We start from the raw sequence: 16,258 nt of genomic DNA, 5'->3' as shown, positions 1-16,258 counted from the left end.
TTTATAAGTTCGCATTGACGTTAGTTCCTTATCGTCAAGCTAGTTATAGTTTCGTCACCGTCTACCATTCTGCCACGGTTTAGACCACGTAGTGTCTTTTTTCTGCGGGCGCATCCGCCATTTTACCATTACATTTATTACAATTAAGCACAAAAAGTTTAATTACAAGCTTAAAATGAGAAAGCGAGTAACAGACATTTAATATTAAAATTACTGACTTCCGTATGTTTGCATTTTGCCCTGTTCTGATATCAGTTGTCAAGCTCCAAGTCAAGATGGCTATCTGGTGGGAGACACTCGACATCACTCAGAGTATTCAATTTAAATTCCTCTTTTGTATTTCCCCATAACTGGTGCGAACTCACAAAAACGGCTGCATCACGTGCCCCCTAATATCCATCAAACATCCGATAATAACTCGCAAAACTCCATGATAAATCTAAAATGCTTCCCAGCTCCTGGAATTCAATATGGGCTTTCGCTTAAGGTGCGAGTACGCTGACAAATGAAAAACCCGTCTATTCAATGCGAGGCCGACTTATAAAACGAAGAGAAAAGCCGGTTCTTTCTAAGAGTTCCCCAAGGGCAATTCGGGAATAAGTGCCTCCGGAAGGTGTTATTGGCGATTATTACTAAACATCTAACTGCACCGTTTTTGTACCGCCGATTTATAAAACGTAATGACACAATAAATGTGAGGAAGCCAGAAAAAGACCTCCAAGAAACATTTGTCACGCTTCATCGAAGTTGAAGAATGAATTTCCTTGAGGTTTCCGAAAGTTATGCTTCGACAATGTCTGTGAGACCGAAATTTGGTATTTTCATTTAAGCCAAAAAAAAAATGATTAAGTGCTCGGGAAATGGACTATCTGTGATGACATCATCAACAACGATAGATGGCCTTGGTCTCGCCAAAAGCTTTAAAAACCGGTTCATCAACCTTAATGTATTAATTGAAAGAGAATTAACACAATTTGCTTCGGCCTGTTGCTCGGTGTCATATCCAATAACCATCGTCAGCGGAGAATTTCGACGAACTTCGATAAGAGGCATTCCAGCTCAGAGACATAATGAAGGAGTTATTTATGACCCTCGATGATGGCAAAGTGGACCTCTCTACCGGGACATTTTGCGGAAAAGTCGAACTTCGAGGAAGACTTCCCATAATAAACGGGAGATTACGCGGGATTTAAGGATTGGATCACTAACCCTGTCTATTCAGTATTGAATAAATATCTAATTAGTAATGCCACATTTTTAACTTTTAACTGTCTAGAATAAAATACTCGTCTTCTTAACTGGTGTTTTGCGCGAGAATGCCGCATTCCAGGACATCAAATGCGCTTATCGTCCACTCGGAGTTTTTATACCCGTTGGAATAATCCCGCAGGAATTCAGTTTGGAGGGCGACGAGGACCAGCTTTAAGGCGTTGGAATCTTCGTGCCTAAAAGTAAAAACAATCCTTTATAAAAAAAAAGCTAAAAAAAACTTTATAATTTAAAATTCAAAAGCTTTTGCGTCTGATTACCTAACAAAATTCCATAAAGCCCATCTTAAAAGAGAATTTTTGTTACCATTTTAATCCTAAAACGTTCATTGAGATCTTACAGTTCTTCTTGTTTCCATCCTTGTTTAGGGCCACATCTAAAGGCACCAGTATTTTAATATCATCAGGCTGCAGTGTGATAATGCCCTTCTGCACTTCTGTCAGACGGATGGCCATGTGGTTGACCAGTTTTAATTTAGCCGAAAAAGTCAGTAAATTCTCCAGATCCTGCGGTTGATCTCGGCTGATTATTTCGGTTATCTTACAAACTGCTCTAAAATTCATTATTTATCACTAATAAAAGTTTGCTATTTGTATGTGCACCACATACCTGGTAGTTCCATAAATGAAAGCTCCTTCCGAAAATTCAGGATCCCACGTATTTTTCAACAACTTAAACTTAAATTTATTCTTCAGCCATTTCATGATCTGTGGTACGTAGATCAAGTCAGGGGTTTTTGGCAATTTCTTGTGGGGGACATGATGAAAACGTCGCTGGAATTTGAGCAAATGTCCGTAAAGGGTGGAGGTTGGAATTAGGCTTTTGGGGTAAATCTTCAAATTTTGAATTGCACATAGTTGCCTGATTAGCATTGCGGGATGGGGGTAAAAACCTAAATGAGGTGATAATCACTAGAAATTTTGTAGAATTTCATGGTGAAAGTGACTGAAAATTTGATAGAATTTTGACGTGTGAAAGGTGAAAGAGTGTGGAACGAGAGAAGGTGAGGGTTTGCACCTGAGGAATCTTCTGCCAAATCAAGAATATCGAGTCGGAAATATTAGTCATTTAAATAATAATAAAAATTACGGAATAATAGTTTTTATTATTATTATTATTATTTTGGAATTAGCCTGTATTAAAATTACGTTTTTATTCAGAACTTCGTTGATTTTGAGTTCAGTTTTACCATCATATTGATGAATGAGAGAAAATACCGTTCATTCTGGTGTATTTATATTGAGTTAAATTCATGCGCCGTGTGTTGAGTTATTATCTATGCACTGTGAGCAAGAATGCCGTATCGTACCAATCAATGATCCGCACACTTTTTAATTTTTAAAAATTTTTGTCAGTGTTCGCCATTTTGTTTTAATTTAATTCATTGGTCGATTATAATACCAAACTTTTCGCATTTTTTTAGCAGCAGTTTTTAAAAGTTGTACTTTGCATCAGTAGTTAATTAGTACTGCTAATGCTTTTGCTTTAATGCAGGTCCAAAATGGCGGCGTTAAATAACAGACACGCCTATTTTTTGTTGGTGGACAACGGCACTATAGCCAAGTACGGAGCGGAAATTATCTTGAGAAGACGACTAGAAAAATACATATCCAAGCAGAGATTATATCCATGTAAGTATGAAAATAGGAGCCGAAGGGAAATACAGTATGTAGAGAATCTGAAAATCGACTTTTAACCTGAGGGTGTTAACATCTTTTTAAGGTACTGGGTAATGACAGCAAAATCTGGCTTTTTTCAAGAGGAGTATTTTTTACTTTGCGATAATGAAATTATTTTATTTATTTTTGAATGTGTCCAGAAAAATTAAATATTTCCAATTCTTTTTTATTCGTGTTTGAATAAAATATAACAAATGTCGAAATTAATGGAATTTTAGCACTAAGATTAACACATGTCACGGTGCCAAGAAAATCACGTGTTTGTATCAGTCGTCCTTAGCGGAATCCTAAGTAACTAATTTTGCACACATATAGAGGGACTGATTCAGAAATTCTATTACTGCACCCCCTGTACTTTAGTATCTCTTAATATACTATACAGGGTGATTACTAATTATTTGCGAAAAGTTTGCTTGTCTTGTAAGTAGAAAAATAATACTAGTATTAATAGTATAATATATTTTAAAAATGCTTAGAATACGTAATTAAAACATATTCTGCATTCATTAGAAATCACCCTGTATATCTATCTAATATAATCTTATGTATAAAATTTCCTGATTCATCACATATTTCCAGTTACACAAAGCCCGATCCCAATTGTCTGCCTCGTAATAGAGGGCGGTACCAATACAATTAGAGCCGTACTCGAATACGTCACTGACGACCCCCCGGTGCCAGTTGTAGTCTGTGATGGTTCGGGCCGTGCCGCTGATCTCATAGCTTTTATGTGCAAGTACGTCTCCCCTAAAAACCCCTTCTATCCTATTTATTTTAGATATTTTGATGCAGATACGAATGTTCTATGCTGAAAACCATGAAAGAGTACATCATCGCCACCATACAGAGGGCATTTGAGGTAGCTGCAGAGCTGGCTGATGGTCTTTATAGCGAGTTGATGATGTGTGTGGAAAACAAACATCTAGTAAATTTTAATTCTCTTAAATAAGTTCATCTTTAATAATGTTAAATTTGCCCTAGATAACAATATATAGAATAGCCGATAAATATGATCAGAAACCTCAAGAATTGGACCAAACGATATTGACAGCCCTGTTTAAGTCTCAGCACTTATCCCCAACTGAGCAACTTAGCCTGGCTTTGACCTGGAATAGAGCAGATATAGCTCGATCGGAGATATTCATCTACGGTCAAGAGTGGCCTCATGGGGCCCTAGAAGACGCTATGATGAAGGCCTTGGAGCACGACAGGTGCGATTTCGTCAAGCTGCTGCTGGAGAACGGGGTCAGCATGAGAAAATTTCTGACTATACCGCGCCTAGAAAATCTCTACAATTCCAAGCAAGGGCCCAGTAATACTTTGAGGTACATCCTGAGAGATGTGAGGCCTCACATACCCGCGGGATATGTATATACTTTGCACGATATTGGATTGGTCATTAACAAGCTGATGGGAGGAGCTTACAGGTGAGTGGTGATTTTATAAGAAGTATAAAATTTTGTTTGGGTGAGAATTTCAAGAATTTATTTCCTTAGAGCTTTTTACACAAGACGAAAGTTTCGGCCTATATACGCCAAGGTCATGAATAAGGGTCAGAATATGACAATGAACGCGGCCTCAGCGAGACAATTCGGAGCAATGAGTCTTTTGGCGGGAGCTTTGCCCTCTAGCGCTAATCCTTGCCTCTTCGACTATCCTTTCAACGAGCTTTTGGTACGTATTGTTTTAAAGTATCGATTTAAAAAAAGTAATGAAGAAAAATCGTCTAAGCGTGATTCATTTCGATGAACCCATCAGCTAAATGGAGTGAGCATGTTCTAAATGTCACTCTCATAATCAAAATCGGCAAAAATTGACCAAATTGTTAGTTATCTGTATTTTTAATTTAAAACAATTCAACAGATATGGGCTGTGCTGATGAAGCGCCACAAAATGGCCTTGTTGATGTGGCAACATGGAGAGGAAGCCTTGGCCAAAGCGTTGGTGGCTTGCAAGCTCTACAAGGCCATGGCACATGAGGCTGCTGAGGACGACATGGAAACTGAGGTGTACGAGGAGCTGCGTTCTTACGGCAAGGAGTTTGAGAATATCGGTAAATATACAAAGAATTTAAAAAAAATGTTAAGCCAACTTATGAAGAAAATATCGGTTTGCCATGGAAAGCAGATTTTTCCTTTATATAAATTGACACGAGTGAGATTAGAAAGGCCTTAATAAAATTTGACATTTGCTACATTTCACAATTGGCCTACTCCTCACCATCATTGCTTTCCATGACGAACGAACTTATTGGAATAACATTTTATTATAATGCGTCTAATTACTAATCGCAAGAAAATGTTTGAATTGCTATTGAATTTTAGCTTTGGAAGTTCTGGATTATTGCTATAGACAAGACGATAGTCAAACACAGCAGTTGTTGACTTGCGAACTCCAAAACTGGTCGGGTCAAACGTGTCTAAGTCTGGCAGTAGCTGCCAATCATCGAGCATTGCTGGCCCATCCCTGTTCCCAAATAATCCTGGCGGACTTATGGATGGGAGGCTTAAGGACGAGAAAAAATACCAACATCAAGGTGGGAATTTTCAAACATCGTCCATGTCACTTTATTTAGTGTTTTCAGGTGATAATGGGGCTGATATTCCCTCCATACATACTGAAATTAGAGTTTAAGTCCAAGGAGGAACTGCAACTGATGCCTCAGACCACGGAGGAGCATCTGGAGCTGGAAAATGATGATGATGACAAGTCAGATTCGGAGAAGAATCCCGATGGAGAGGTGAGTTTTTTAGGGAAATTTTGTAAGGATTTTTAGAGGCTATTTGCGTTTAATTTAACCTTGTGACTAATGTTTCCCGACTTTTGTAGCGTAGTAAGGCAGTAGGAAAACATTACATTCAATTTTATACGAAAAAAGTAAGCAGAGCCTAAGAGTGTTTCCATTACAATTGGCACGTAACACTGTGCGTTATGTTGTTCAATCGATATGCACGGCCACACATTTTTATTTTTTGTTTTACAATACAAGGTCTTTCAAAAATTATGCAAATTATCTCTGAAAAGTCGATTTTATTAGGACAATTATGTAGAGTCTTGAAAGGTCTTGTATTTAATTCTTGCCATGCGCACAATTTCATTTAAAAATTATCGCAATTGCGATAATATTTAATTTTCCTGCAACTTTCGTTTCTTCTGTGTTTCCCCCTATTTTTGCTTCGTGTGTGGTGAAACCAGAAACGGTTTTAAAGCAGACACTTTAGTATCTAATTTGGTCTTTAAACCTTTTCTTATGCAAGCTACTATGGATTTTTTATGTTTTTATCAATGAAAGTGAAAGTGTCTGATAATTTTAAAGGGATAATCACGAGTGTCTAATTAGATTTGGTTGGTTTTAGAAGCGCACTAGAAGTTTGAGTATAAGAAGCAAGCCGCCAAATCCGACTGGTGTTAAGGTAGAGAGGGTCCTAGCACGTTTGGTGTCGTATTTTTGTTGTGAATATTTGTGCATGTTCTTACATGTTACTTTTATGTCTATAGTTACAATTTCGCTAGTCAATTACACTTTTTTAGAATATTAGATGAAAACAAAATTGAAGTATTGAACAAGCTCGAGAATGTTAGCAAGTATTTTATTTTAGTACAGGTTGATACAAAGTACAATTTGATAGAAATTGACCACTACTGATACAAACCTTAAGGATACAAATTACATTACAGGCTACGTACACTTTACGATGAAGACGGATTCACAAAAGTTTGAAGCATTGGCGAAACGAATCTCAAAGTTTCCTCAAATATTACTTTCAGTATTGTTATAATATTTAATACAGCGATTCAATGAATTACATACAGATTTTAACACAATTTCAATTCTTTTACACGCTTTAAATGTATTTTTGTGTACTTTATATGTGAATGTGCATATTTAATGAAAACTTATTTACACCAAACTTAACAAAACCAACATTAGCAATAATTATTATAGTTTATTTACACTACATATTTTTCAATTAAACACAAAATCGTCGAAAGAGAGAAATTCTTAAGACAAATATAGACTACCAATAATAATGTCATCACTTTCAAATTAGCAGACCAATTATGATTATAATACAATAAATTTTTAAAAAAATTACAAATTTATTTGTCAAGTTTATTCATTAAACTAATATTCATGTAGAAATTTTTCTGAATAGAATTTTCTCTCTTTTTGGGGAATAAACTCTTAATCTTTTTTGTAATTTTTGAGTTAACACTTCTTGTATTTTACAGGCTCTTCTCGCTGAAAATTTTCTGGCCAGAGACGTGGTTCACGAAAATGGCAAAATCTTGCACGAATACGACGACCACAGCAAATATCACATATTTTTCACGGACGTCTATTCGGACAAAGCTCCCAAACAGCGGGAGCTGCGAATCAAGAAAAAATTGTACGAGTTCTTTACTGCACCGATCACCAAGTTTTGGGCAAATTCTGTAAGAAAATGTTCTTTCTGGTAGATGGTTAAACTAGACATGCTTATTTGTCACAGATTGCATATCTGGCCTTCCTGTTCCTGTTCAGCTATACAATTCTAGTGAAAATGCACGAAATGCCCTCTTGGCAGGAATGGATGTCCATAGCATTCATCTGTTCCCTTGGCTGTGAGAAAATACGGGAATTGTTCAGCTCGGAACCGGTGGGAGTTACCCAGAAACTGGCCGTGTGGAGTTGGAATATGTGGAACCCTTGCGACATGGCTGCAGTTATTTTGTTCTTAATTGCACTCACCTTAAGGTAGATGTATCTTCTCTAATCAGCAAAATTATAAGTTCTGTTTATATATAGGTTCCGAACCGACACATTCGAAGAAGGAAGAGTGCTCTACTGCATCAACAGCATTTATTGGTACTTGAGAATTCTCAATATTTTAAGCGTGAATAAGTACTTGGGTCCGTTGGTGACCATGATGGGAAAGATGGTGAAGAACATGATCTATTTCGTGGTGCTTTTATTGATCGTTTTGATGAGTTTCGGCGTGAGCAGACAGGCCATTTTGAATCCGGACGCCGCACCTGATTGGAGAATCGCCAGAGACGTTAGTAGTATAATTTAATGCTTCAGATCTTCAATCCTAAAGTGATATTTTAAAAGCAATAACCATCTTATACAGGTATTTATGGAGCCATATTTCATGCTTTACGGTGAAGTGTACGCGGACAAAATCGACCCAGAATGTGGTGGTGAAGGTGAAGAACCCTGCTTCACCGGACGCTGGATTTCACCCGCCATCATGTCAGTCTATTTGTTAGTGGCTAACATCCTTCTCATTAATCTGCTGATAGCGGTTTTCAATAACATCTTTAACGAGGTTCGTTTAAATTTTCTCTGAAAAGAAAATTAAAATAAACGAATTTTCGTAGGTAAATTCAATCGCCCATCAAGTGTGGATGTTCCAACGCTTTACAGTCGTAATGGAGTACGAGCAAAAGCCCCTATTGCCGCCTCCTTTTATCATATTTTGCCATGTGTTCCTGTTGATCAAATATATACGCAGGAAGCTGGAGGGTAAAGAGGAGAGTTACGATAACGGGCTAAAGCTGTTCTTGGATAGGGACGAAATGGAGCGGTAAATTGTCTTGAGTAATTTGAGAAATTTGTTGAGTTATTTGTTTTAAAAAAAGGTTGTACGATTTTGAAGAGGACTGCGTTGAAGGTTACTTTGCCGAGCAGGAAAATAAATTGCAGCAGTCAACAGAAGAGAGGATTAAAGTGACGACTGAACGGATCGAGCATCTGACTCAAGTGATTATATTTTTCTTTAATTATGTAGCAAAATAAAAAATATCGAAAATTTTAGAAAGTCGAGGATATCCACACAAAGGAAAACATGCAAACCACGGTGCTACAGAATTTAGAAGTGCGCTGTAGGAAGTTCACGGAACAACTCACCGAATTGACCAATGAAATGGAAACAATGAAGCAGTTTATGCATAAACAGCAATCGGGTATTACCATGACGCCGCAGGCCACTTTAGTGGGTAAGTGAATTTAGTTCTTTAAATTTTAAATCAACTGACTCAGACTTCGTTTTATTTTGTATTGTTGAAACATTGATAGAAGGTTAAGAAAACGATATTTTTATACGGGAACTTTTCAAGCCTACAATTGTTATAAAATATGCGAGCTTGCAGCTCATAAATGTATAAGAAAGTCTGTTCTTGGTTTATAATTGCTTTACCTCAAATATATTGGAAATCACTGAGAAGTATGTGATTTTGTGTGTAAAACAACGGGAGTTTAACACTATATCTTGGCAGCAGAAAAAGTAATTTCATCATGGCATCCAATTGAATTAACGCCAACTTGTCAATACTACCCATTGCGGGAAACAGTAATTCATTTGGCGAACATACAGTGTCCGGAAATAATATCGACATATTTTGGGTGATGATTCTAGAGATTAAAACAATAAAGAAAGTTCTTATAAACATATCTCAAAAGTTGCTTCTTAAAGGGGGAATTCTGAAGATGTTTTTTTCGCAATATTTTCGAAACTGTTTACCTCAAAATTATGAAATTTGATATATTGTAATAAGTTGGAATGGGAAAACTTTATTCGGGTTAATAATTGCAGATTTTAGTCAGGAGCGTCATATACGGAAGGTTTCCTATATAAATGTTGTCCTATAATAACTTTTTTGTTTATAACGTTTCTTAATTTTTTTAATCAAATTACTGAATCGCAAATATTTTTAAGTAAAAAAGGTTCTCGTATTTCATCTCATTAGGATAAATAATTTTCCACAAAAATTAGTTTTTATAAACCGATGCACGATTACATGGACATCGAAATCCATGAAGAAAAGAATTAGAGGGTGCATTGATGTGAACAGAGGCCGTTTTCAACATTTGTTGTGAATAAATGATAAATCCTTAATAATAAAACGTATAAAAAATTGATAAAAAAAGATTTCACATTCCAACTTATTAAAGTATACCGAATTTTATAATTTTAAGGTAAACCATTTCGAAAATATTGCGAAAAAAACGTCTTCACAGGGGTTCTAGGCCCTTTAAAAACCGATTTTCAAGGTTTACGTCCCACAGTAGGAGGAATTATGTATGATACGAGACAATGTCAGGTAATTCGAAATTACTTGAGTACATACAAATAAAATATTAATTGCTTGTTAAATCAAAGTCCTTCGTACGATTTCGTTGTAAATGTTTTAACAGAAAACAAGTTTATGGGATCAAAGCTTTATTGCGACTAACTAAAAACAAAAGTGTTGAGTTAAAAGAAATATAGGAAGAGTATCAATTATCATACTGCTGTCCCAGCAATCATATAAGGCTGCCGCCAAACTTGCAGTTCGTAAAGAAAATATGATTACGGGTGGAACCTTATCGGTCGGCATCGGCACAAATTTCAAATATATTACTGATTATAATCCTAATATTGCTCATAAATTGTAGTTTGATACGCTATTACTGTTTTACCGATGGTTTAATTTAGTTTTCTGTTGATCGTATATTAGAATTTTAGTACAATGATGTGAAGTAATAAAATTGAAGTTTTTCATCTTTTTTTGCATGTTCTAGCAAGTTGTGTGGCTAAATTAAAATTTTTTTCTGAATGTTATAGCGCAAGATTCGAGAGAACGAAGCGTGAGTGAGCGCTCCGAGGTATTCTCCGAAGACGAATCATCGGTTATAGGCCATCTTTTAGCAGCCCAAAACCCAAACAAACGCAAACCCATCGTAAGATCTTTGACCGAAGTCAGACCGGACGCCTATATATTCGACAATGGACAACACATCGAGTATCGTTTCTCTGAAGACGAAGATGCCCAAGAAAAAAAGGAGCAACTAGACGTAATCTCCATTTCAGGTGAGCTTTTTTTATGTTCAGTTCAGCGCACGTTTGAAAATAAAAATCATTATTTTTCTTCGCTGATTTAAGATAATTTTAACTGTTACGTTTTTAGGGAGTAGGTCGAATTTGCTGCGTCAGAGGACTAAGAGTTCTGATTCGAAGACTTCAGTCGACAGCGATCGGAACTCTTTGGACATTTCCGCAGATGATATCGCTGCCTTAAGTCTAGATATACTGAGAACAAGAGCTGCTCAGAAGAGGAGGGATAGTGATTCTGCGCGAAGAGGCTCTGAGAGTGGGCCAGGTGAGTTTTATTCAAATTCCTGCAACGTTAAAAAACGTCTTCTGCTAATAATCAGTGCTGTCGCATCTACTCAAAGATGTAATTGAATTACTATTAATATATCTGTTTTGCAGTGACATCACTCAGATGCGAGTTTCAGTTCACTTATTTTAGGGATCAGTAAATCAATATACTACTTTCCAAAACAGTCAATGTAAACTTTATTTGAAAGATAATTGCCATGGAATCTACGAAACTGGCCAATACACTGGCTTTATTTCATTGTTTTCATGGACATTATCCTTTTGGCGAAATTACCAAGATTTTGATCAGTTGATGTTTCAATGACTAAATTGTTAAATTATTTTAACTACCGACAGCTCTGCCGTTAATGTTATTTTAGAGGTTAGCAGGAGGTTATTACTGACCACATTCAGCAGAGTTAATAATTGTGCAACAGTTTGAAAGTGGTCACTCAATATAAACCCCCAACAGTTGCACTACTGTTGACTCTGCTGAACCCGGCAATTGCATGCCGAATAAAATCGTATGAATACAGAACCAATTTTAAGCCTCGACGATGAGTAGTTTTACGTCTTAATCCCTTTCTATTAACGCTGCTAGCATGCGACTTCCGGACAACCTTTCTAACTCCAAAAAGTTTATCTTTCTGCCACATATTCCGGAGAGTAGGTAGGTTATTGTGTGTATCTTTGTGTCTCATATCGTTGTAAATCAACCATTCGACATCGCATGATGGTTGTCAATCATCGTTTCTTCTCCCCTCTATATCTCTGCACAAAGATATACAAGGTAACGCCCTCCTTGACCATATTACTTTATATTCTTCATATCATTTATTCTCTCAATAAAGTTGGTAAAAGGCTTAGAGTGAAAGCATGCGTAAAACCCTGTGATATTCAGGAGAGGACACCTCGTCATCGACGAGTAAAGCAACTTTGAATCGACGTCAGTTCTCGCAAACTCAATCGGAGCCGGAAACGAGCGACATCCCGGCCTCAGCATCTTGCGCTTTGGTGACGCAGCCCTCCTTTGATCGCAGCGTCACTTTTACGGAGCCTAAGATCACGGTGATCCCGCCCAGTGCACGGGGCAGTCTGCTGATGCACATGCATTCGGAATACGCGAGTATTACAGATGAACTGGAGACGGTCTGCGGGCTGTTGAGTCCGCCCAAAAGTCCCGGATTACTAAGTCCGCCCAGGCCTGAGCAGTCGCCGCCAAGTAAGTGCGGTATTAGCGGATGTTGTTGCACGTCACTCGATGCCGCTGTTTGTTTCTATGTGCTTGATACCACTGCACGGAGATTGCCCTTATGGAATTCGCGTTATGCATATTGTTTTTGTATCCTGTTTCCTCTTTATATTTTTTCCCACATTTTACGTACACAGCACCGGTCAATAGAAACTACTTTAGTATGCAATAGAAAATGCACATGTTTCGTGCATTAGTGGAAGCATTATGTGAATGTATTGAATGGTTACAATTATTTAAACACAACAGTTTAAGAACGTCAAGTTATATATTACCTACACTGACATCAATCAACAGTACTCCTAAAAGTCTAAATTTCTTTCAGTTCACTTTATCAAACGTTCTTTGGCGTTTTATGAATGCTTGACAACATAGCTGATGGTTTCACTGTTCACCTTCTGACGGCACGCCCATATAAAACGCTTATGATACAAACATGGCGACTTGAAAAAAGACTGTTGTGAGATTGCCATTCTTTTGTGTGTCGCCTGGTCGCAGAATATTGGGGAATGACACGCAGCAAAACAGAATTAAATATGATATATGAACGTGTAACTCATTCGTGATTTATCCGGTGCTTAGTCGATAGATAAAGCATAGAAACTCACGCGATAAGTTAACGCAGTTAACGTATATAATGAGCTAGGCCACAAAAATACTCTTAAAGGTTATCCGGCAATTAGTCCTATTTAACGGTTTATTCAACTTACAAAACATAAATCAATATGGAAAACCGTAAGTAGTCCTGTCAATTGATTGGTTGAGAAACATCGCTTTAAACTCAATTTAAATATTTGTACCAAAGGGTTAGTGGATTCTTGACATAAACAATACTGAGCCTAGTGCCTTCTACAATACATTTTACGCGTGAAAATCTTCTTCGACATCCAGACTCAATGCATCTTGTCTCTCATAAAAATTCCACTTGCAAGTGTAATATCTTACCAACAAAGAGTCGTTTAACAGGTTCTCGCAAACGTCAACTCTCTGAAATGTCCAACCCAGAAATCGCTATCAATTTTGAAAAGGAACACCTGCGCAATGCAGAGGAGAGCGACTACATGGTTATGGAGAATTTAATTCAGAGGCGCTACAATGAAGAACTGGAATTGGACGTGGAAGATTCAGGTCAAGGGGGCAGCAAAGGTCCTGCACTATTAAGTGTGGTGGCCGAGACTAGAGAGATCAGGTAATCATTGTTTTTACATATTTTAGTTGAAATTTTACCATTTGAGGTTTAAGGGTGAGTTCATGGCCGGCTCGTCAGCAAACTCTGAAGAGATCGCAAGCGGTGGACAGCGACTCCCCTTCAACGCAAGGCCTAGGTAGCACATACTTTTTTCCTCTTGATGACGCAGATGTTTGTCGCTAAATAATAGTAGTATATAATGTTTAGTTCTTCTTTTAAATGATTTTACGGAAATATGTAGGTTCGAGTTCTAGTTCGTCTACAGACCGACAAGACTCAATTGAATCGAAATCGAGCGGAACTTCATCCTCGGGAGGGCCGCTGAAGCGGCCATCGATTATAATCGATTCGAGTCGGCTCCCCACGGTACAACGAGACGTCGTCAAAAAGGCTGATTCCAAATCTAGTTTACACGTGCAGTCCGAAACAATGTGTTAATTTGTACCGCAATTTTTCGTTTTTAAAGGTTTTGCTATAGGAATCCTTCAGGCATGAATTTTACGTCTTTCAGACAAAATCAACAAATCTCTGCGTTGTTTCTGAGACAATAAACATTGGATGTGATCCCGGATTTCGCTTGAAGAAATATTGTAGTCATTTTTAATTCTATGTCTTGTAAGTGTATATGAGGAAAACTCATTTTTTAGTATGTGATATTTTTAGGCGTTACTATGTACTCTTCCAATCTGAAAATCTAGATATTGAGGGCAATTCAGTATTATTGTTTTTCTGTTCAATTTCCTGAGTGTTTTAGTGCTCAATTTTCATTGCTCAAAAGGTCTTCGCAGCAATAATATTATTACCGCTAAATTTGAAGATATTATGATAATCTCGCATTTCTGAGCTTATTTGAAATAATTGTAATAAGCAAACTTCAAGTACTCATCATCTTTCATGTATGCAAGCTATTTTTACAAAGAGTTATTTTCTTATATTAAGTATTGTAGAAAGTGAATAGAAAAGTAACATATCCTTGTGTTGTCTATCTTAGTAAAAGCCCTGAGCGTTCAACAAAAAAAACTGATTGGTCATTTGCGTATTCACCGCAATGTGAATCATGTTCACAATTCGGTGGATACACAGTTAATAGAATATTTGTAATTGAAAATTTTACAAAAATCTTCGCTACAATATAAAGTTTGACGTTTTGGTGAACGTTCATAAAAAAAAGAAAATACTGATGTACAATAATGATATAGGTACAAGAGGAAATCAAATTTCTTGAATTATTATTGTAATAAAAGAAAATAGCATATCACATCAAATTTTATTGTACGTACTAAATTTTAATAGATAATTTATATGAAGACAGACCCTATTTTCATTGCATCTTGTAATAGAGAAAATATAATGCTCCTGTGAATGAAATTAAATTTAATATCTAAAATTTTCTTTGTAATAGAAGAACAAATAAATTTTAAAATACATATGTATTGTATTATTTGCTCACGTACTAACTTAGAAATCTAATACCGATAAAAAAAAGACAGATATATAATATATTATAGATGAGTACCTAGTTAATGTAATGCTTTAGCAAATACGATGTCTGTGAAACACGTAAATAGTACAATTTTGCAAATTTGCTTATCCAATAACCATTGGCGTATATGAAGATTTCGCATAAGAAAATTAATTTAAAATTGAGATGTTCCGATTTCAACGATATTTAACTTCGTAGTAGACGTACGATACAGTTAAAACATACATGATTCAAATCCGATTCGAATCCGACAACTTAGATTTATTAATCCCAAAAACATGAACATAAACCAAAGCACCTACTGTAAATGCTTATTCGAAAACCAAATATCTTCAAAATTTATCATTAAGTTCTACCAATTCGTGCATTTCATCTTAAATATTCGATTTTTGTACACCAGTGGTGCAGATGAAAATATTGCACAAATATAAAATAACATTAATTAAAAGTTGAATTGTTCCAATTTTGAGAATATTTGGTTTTCGAATAGGCGTTTGGATTACTTGTTTCGCCACCAAATATTTTCCAAATTGAAGTAACTTGACTTTTTTGTCTAAAAATTTTCATGATGTTATAGTCTATAGTATTTTTCGGACCAAAAATCAAAGTTGTCCGATTCGAATTTTAACCGTTGCATGTCAATGCTGTATCGTATATGTACTGCAGAGTCAAATCTCGTTGAAGTCGAAGCACTTAATTTGTTAACGCAAAATCGTCATGTATGCCACTACTTTTTTGAACATCAAATTTGTGAAGTTATCGTACTATTCTATTATATTTTATACAGACATCACTAATTCAAGTGGAAACATAGGGATTGCGCAAATGGGAGAAGGACCGCACAAGGTTTAATATGCTTCCGACAATAACCAACAAAGTGCAGGAATCAGTTCGGTCGGCAACTTCACATCGATGTTTAGATTCGTATCGATTTTCGGTCTTCGTCGGACGCATATTGAACCTTGTGCAGTCTTATAGATGCATAATACCCACTTTTCTAGTTGAAATAATGATACCTGCTAGAAAGCTTTAGTTATTTCAAAATCAAAACTACAGTAGTTCCGCGTTAATGTGAACACAAAAAAAACTGGTATTTTCACATGAACGAAAGAAATAATGAAATAATTAAATGTATTTCTAAATTGCCATTGTAATAAAATCAAAGCAAAAAATAAACCATTAATTATTGTATTAAATATTTATTGCTATGTTAATCATTTAAAAAAAGACGTAAGTTTAGTTTGAACTATTTTATGTGAC

The 16,258-nt window shown here is 36.3% G+C and overlaps 2 protein-coding genes across 11 annotated transcripts in view; one reads left to right on the top strand and one right to left on the bottom strand.

The window, feature by feature from the left end:
• Trpm (transient receptor potential cation channel, subfamily M) overlaps positions 1-14,940 on the top strand; it is a 50,146-nt gene extending 35,206 nt beyond the window's left edge. For 6 of the 10 annotated variants that reach the window (XM_066388771.1, XM_066388763.1, XM_066388764.1 and 3 more), the window contains 23 exons: positions 2,764-2,900; positions 3,528-3,684; positions 3,741-3,873; positions 3,930-4,375; positions 4,445-4,622; positions 4,812-5,001; positions 5,273-5,484; positions 5,533-5,688; positions 6,305-6,361; positions 7,182-7,385; positions 7,442-7,686; positions 7,738-7,987; positions 8,063-8,260; positions 8,313-8,518; positions 8,574-8,694; positions 8,750-8,930; positions 10,538-10,783; positions 10,881-11,072; positions 11,676-11,744; positions 11,976-12,296; positions 13,293-13,515; positions 13,569-13,651; positions 13,757-14,940. In XM_066388771.1, coding sequence (XP_066244868.1) covers positions 2,764-2,900; positions 3,528-3,684; positions 3,741-3,873; positions 3,930-4,375; positions 4,445-4,622; positions 4,812-5,001; positions 5,273-5,484; positions 5,533-5,688; positions 6,305-6,361; positions 7,182-7,385; positions 7,442-7,686; positions 7,738-7,987; positions 8,063-8,260; positions 8,313-8,518; positions 8,574-8,694; positions 8,750-8,930; positions 10,538-10,783; positions 10,881-11,072; positions 11,676-11,744; positions 11,976-12,296; positions 13,293-13,515; positions 13,569-13,651; positions 13,757-13,953 — 4,402 coding nt within the window. In that variant the 3' untranslated portion in view covers positions 13,954-14,940. The remainder of the gene's footprint in view (positions 1-2,763; positions 2,901-3,527; positions 3,685-3,740; positions 3,874-3,929; positions 4,376-4,444; positions 4,623-4,811; positions 5,002-5,272; positions 5,485-5,532; positions 5,689-6,304; positions 6,362-7,181; positions 7,386-7,441; positions 7,687-7,737; positions 7,988-8,062; positions 8,261-8,312; positions 8,519-8,573; positions 8,695-8,749; positions 8,931-10,537; positions 10,784-10,880; positions 11,073-11,675; positions 11,745-11,975; positions 12,297-13,292; positions 13,516-13,568; positions 13,652-13,756) is intronic. The other 4 variants (XM_066388770.1, XM_066388769.1, XM_066388768.1 and 1 more) reach the window with 3 other exon arrangements.
• LOC136408694 (uncharacterized) lies at positions 1,285-2,141 on the bottom strand. Its single transcript, XM_066389820.1, has 3 exons — positions 1,879-2,141; positions 1,576-1,821; positions 1,285-1,445 (listed from the first exon to the last, which is right to left on the bottom strand). Exons 1-3 carry the CDS (start codon positions 2,139-2,141, stop codon positions 1,295-1,297), a joined length of 660 nt encoding a protein of 219 aa, XP_066245917.1. The 3' UTR covers positions 1,285-1,294.
• Positions 14,941-16,258: the final 1,318 nt, after the last annotated feature.

This window comes from Euwallacea similis, chromosome 4 (assembly GCF_039881205.1).
Source record: "Euwallacea similis isolate ESF13 chromosome 4, ESF131.1, whole genome shotgun sequence".
Lineage (NCBI taxonomy): Eukaryota > Metazoa > Arthropoda > Insecta > Coleoptera > Curculionidae > Euwallacea > Euwallacea similis.
Note: the sequence above shows the minus strand (reverse complement) of the source record. Positions and strands in the feature narration are given on the sequence as shown.

Bases quoted from the DNA above. Each gene is read 5' to 3' on its own strand.
- LOC136408694 (XM_066389820.1), bottom strand. From the start codon at position 2,141: ATGCTAATCAGGCAACTATGTGCAATTCAAAATTTGAAGATTTACCCC. The intron at 1,822-1,878 runs GTATGTGGTGCA...AATGAATTTTAG, and splicing joins TTCATTTATGGAACTACCAG to AGCAGTTTGTAAGATAACCG. The intron at 1,446-1,575 runs GTAACAAAAATT...TTTTACTTTTAG, and splicing joins AACGTTTTAGGATTAAAATG to GCACGAAGATTCCAACGCCT.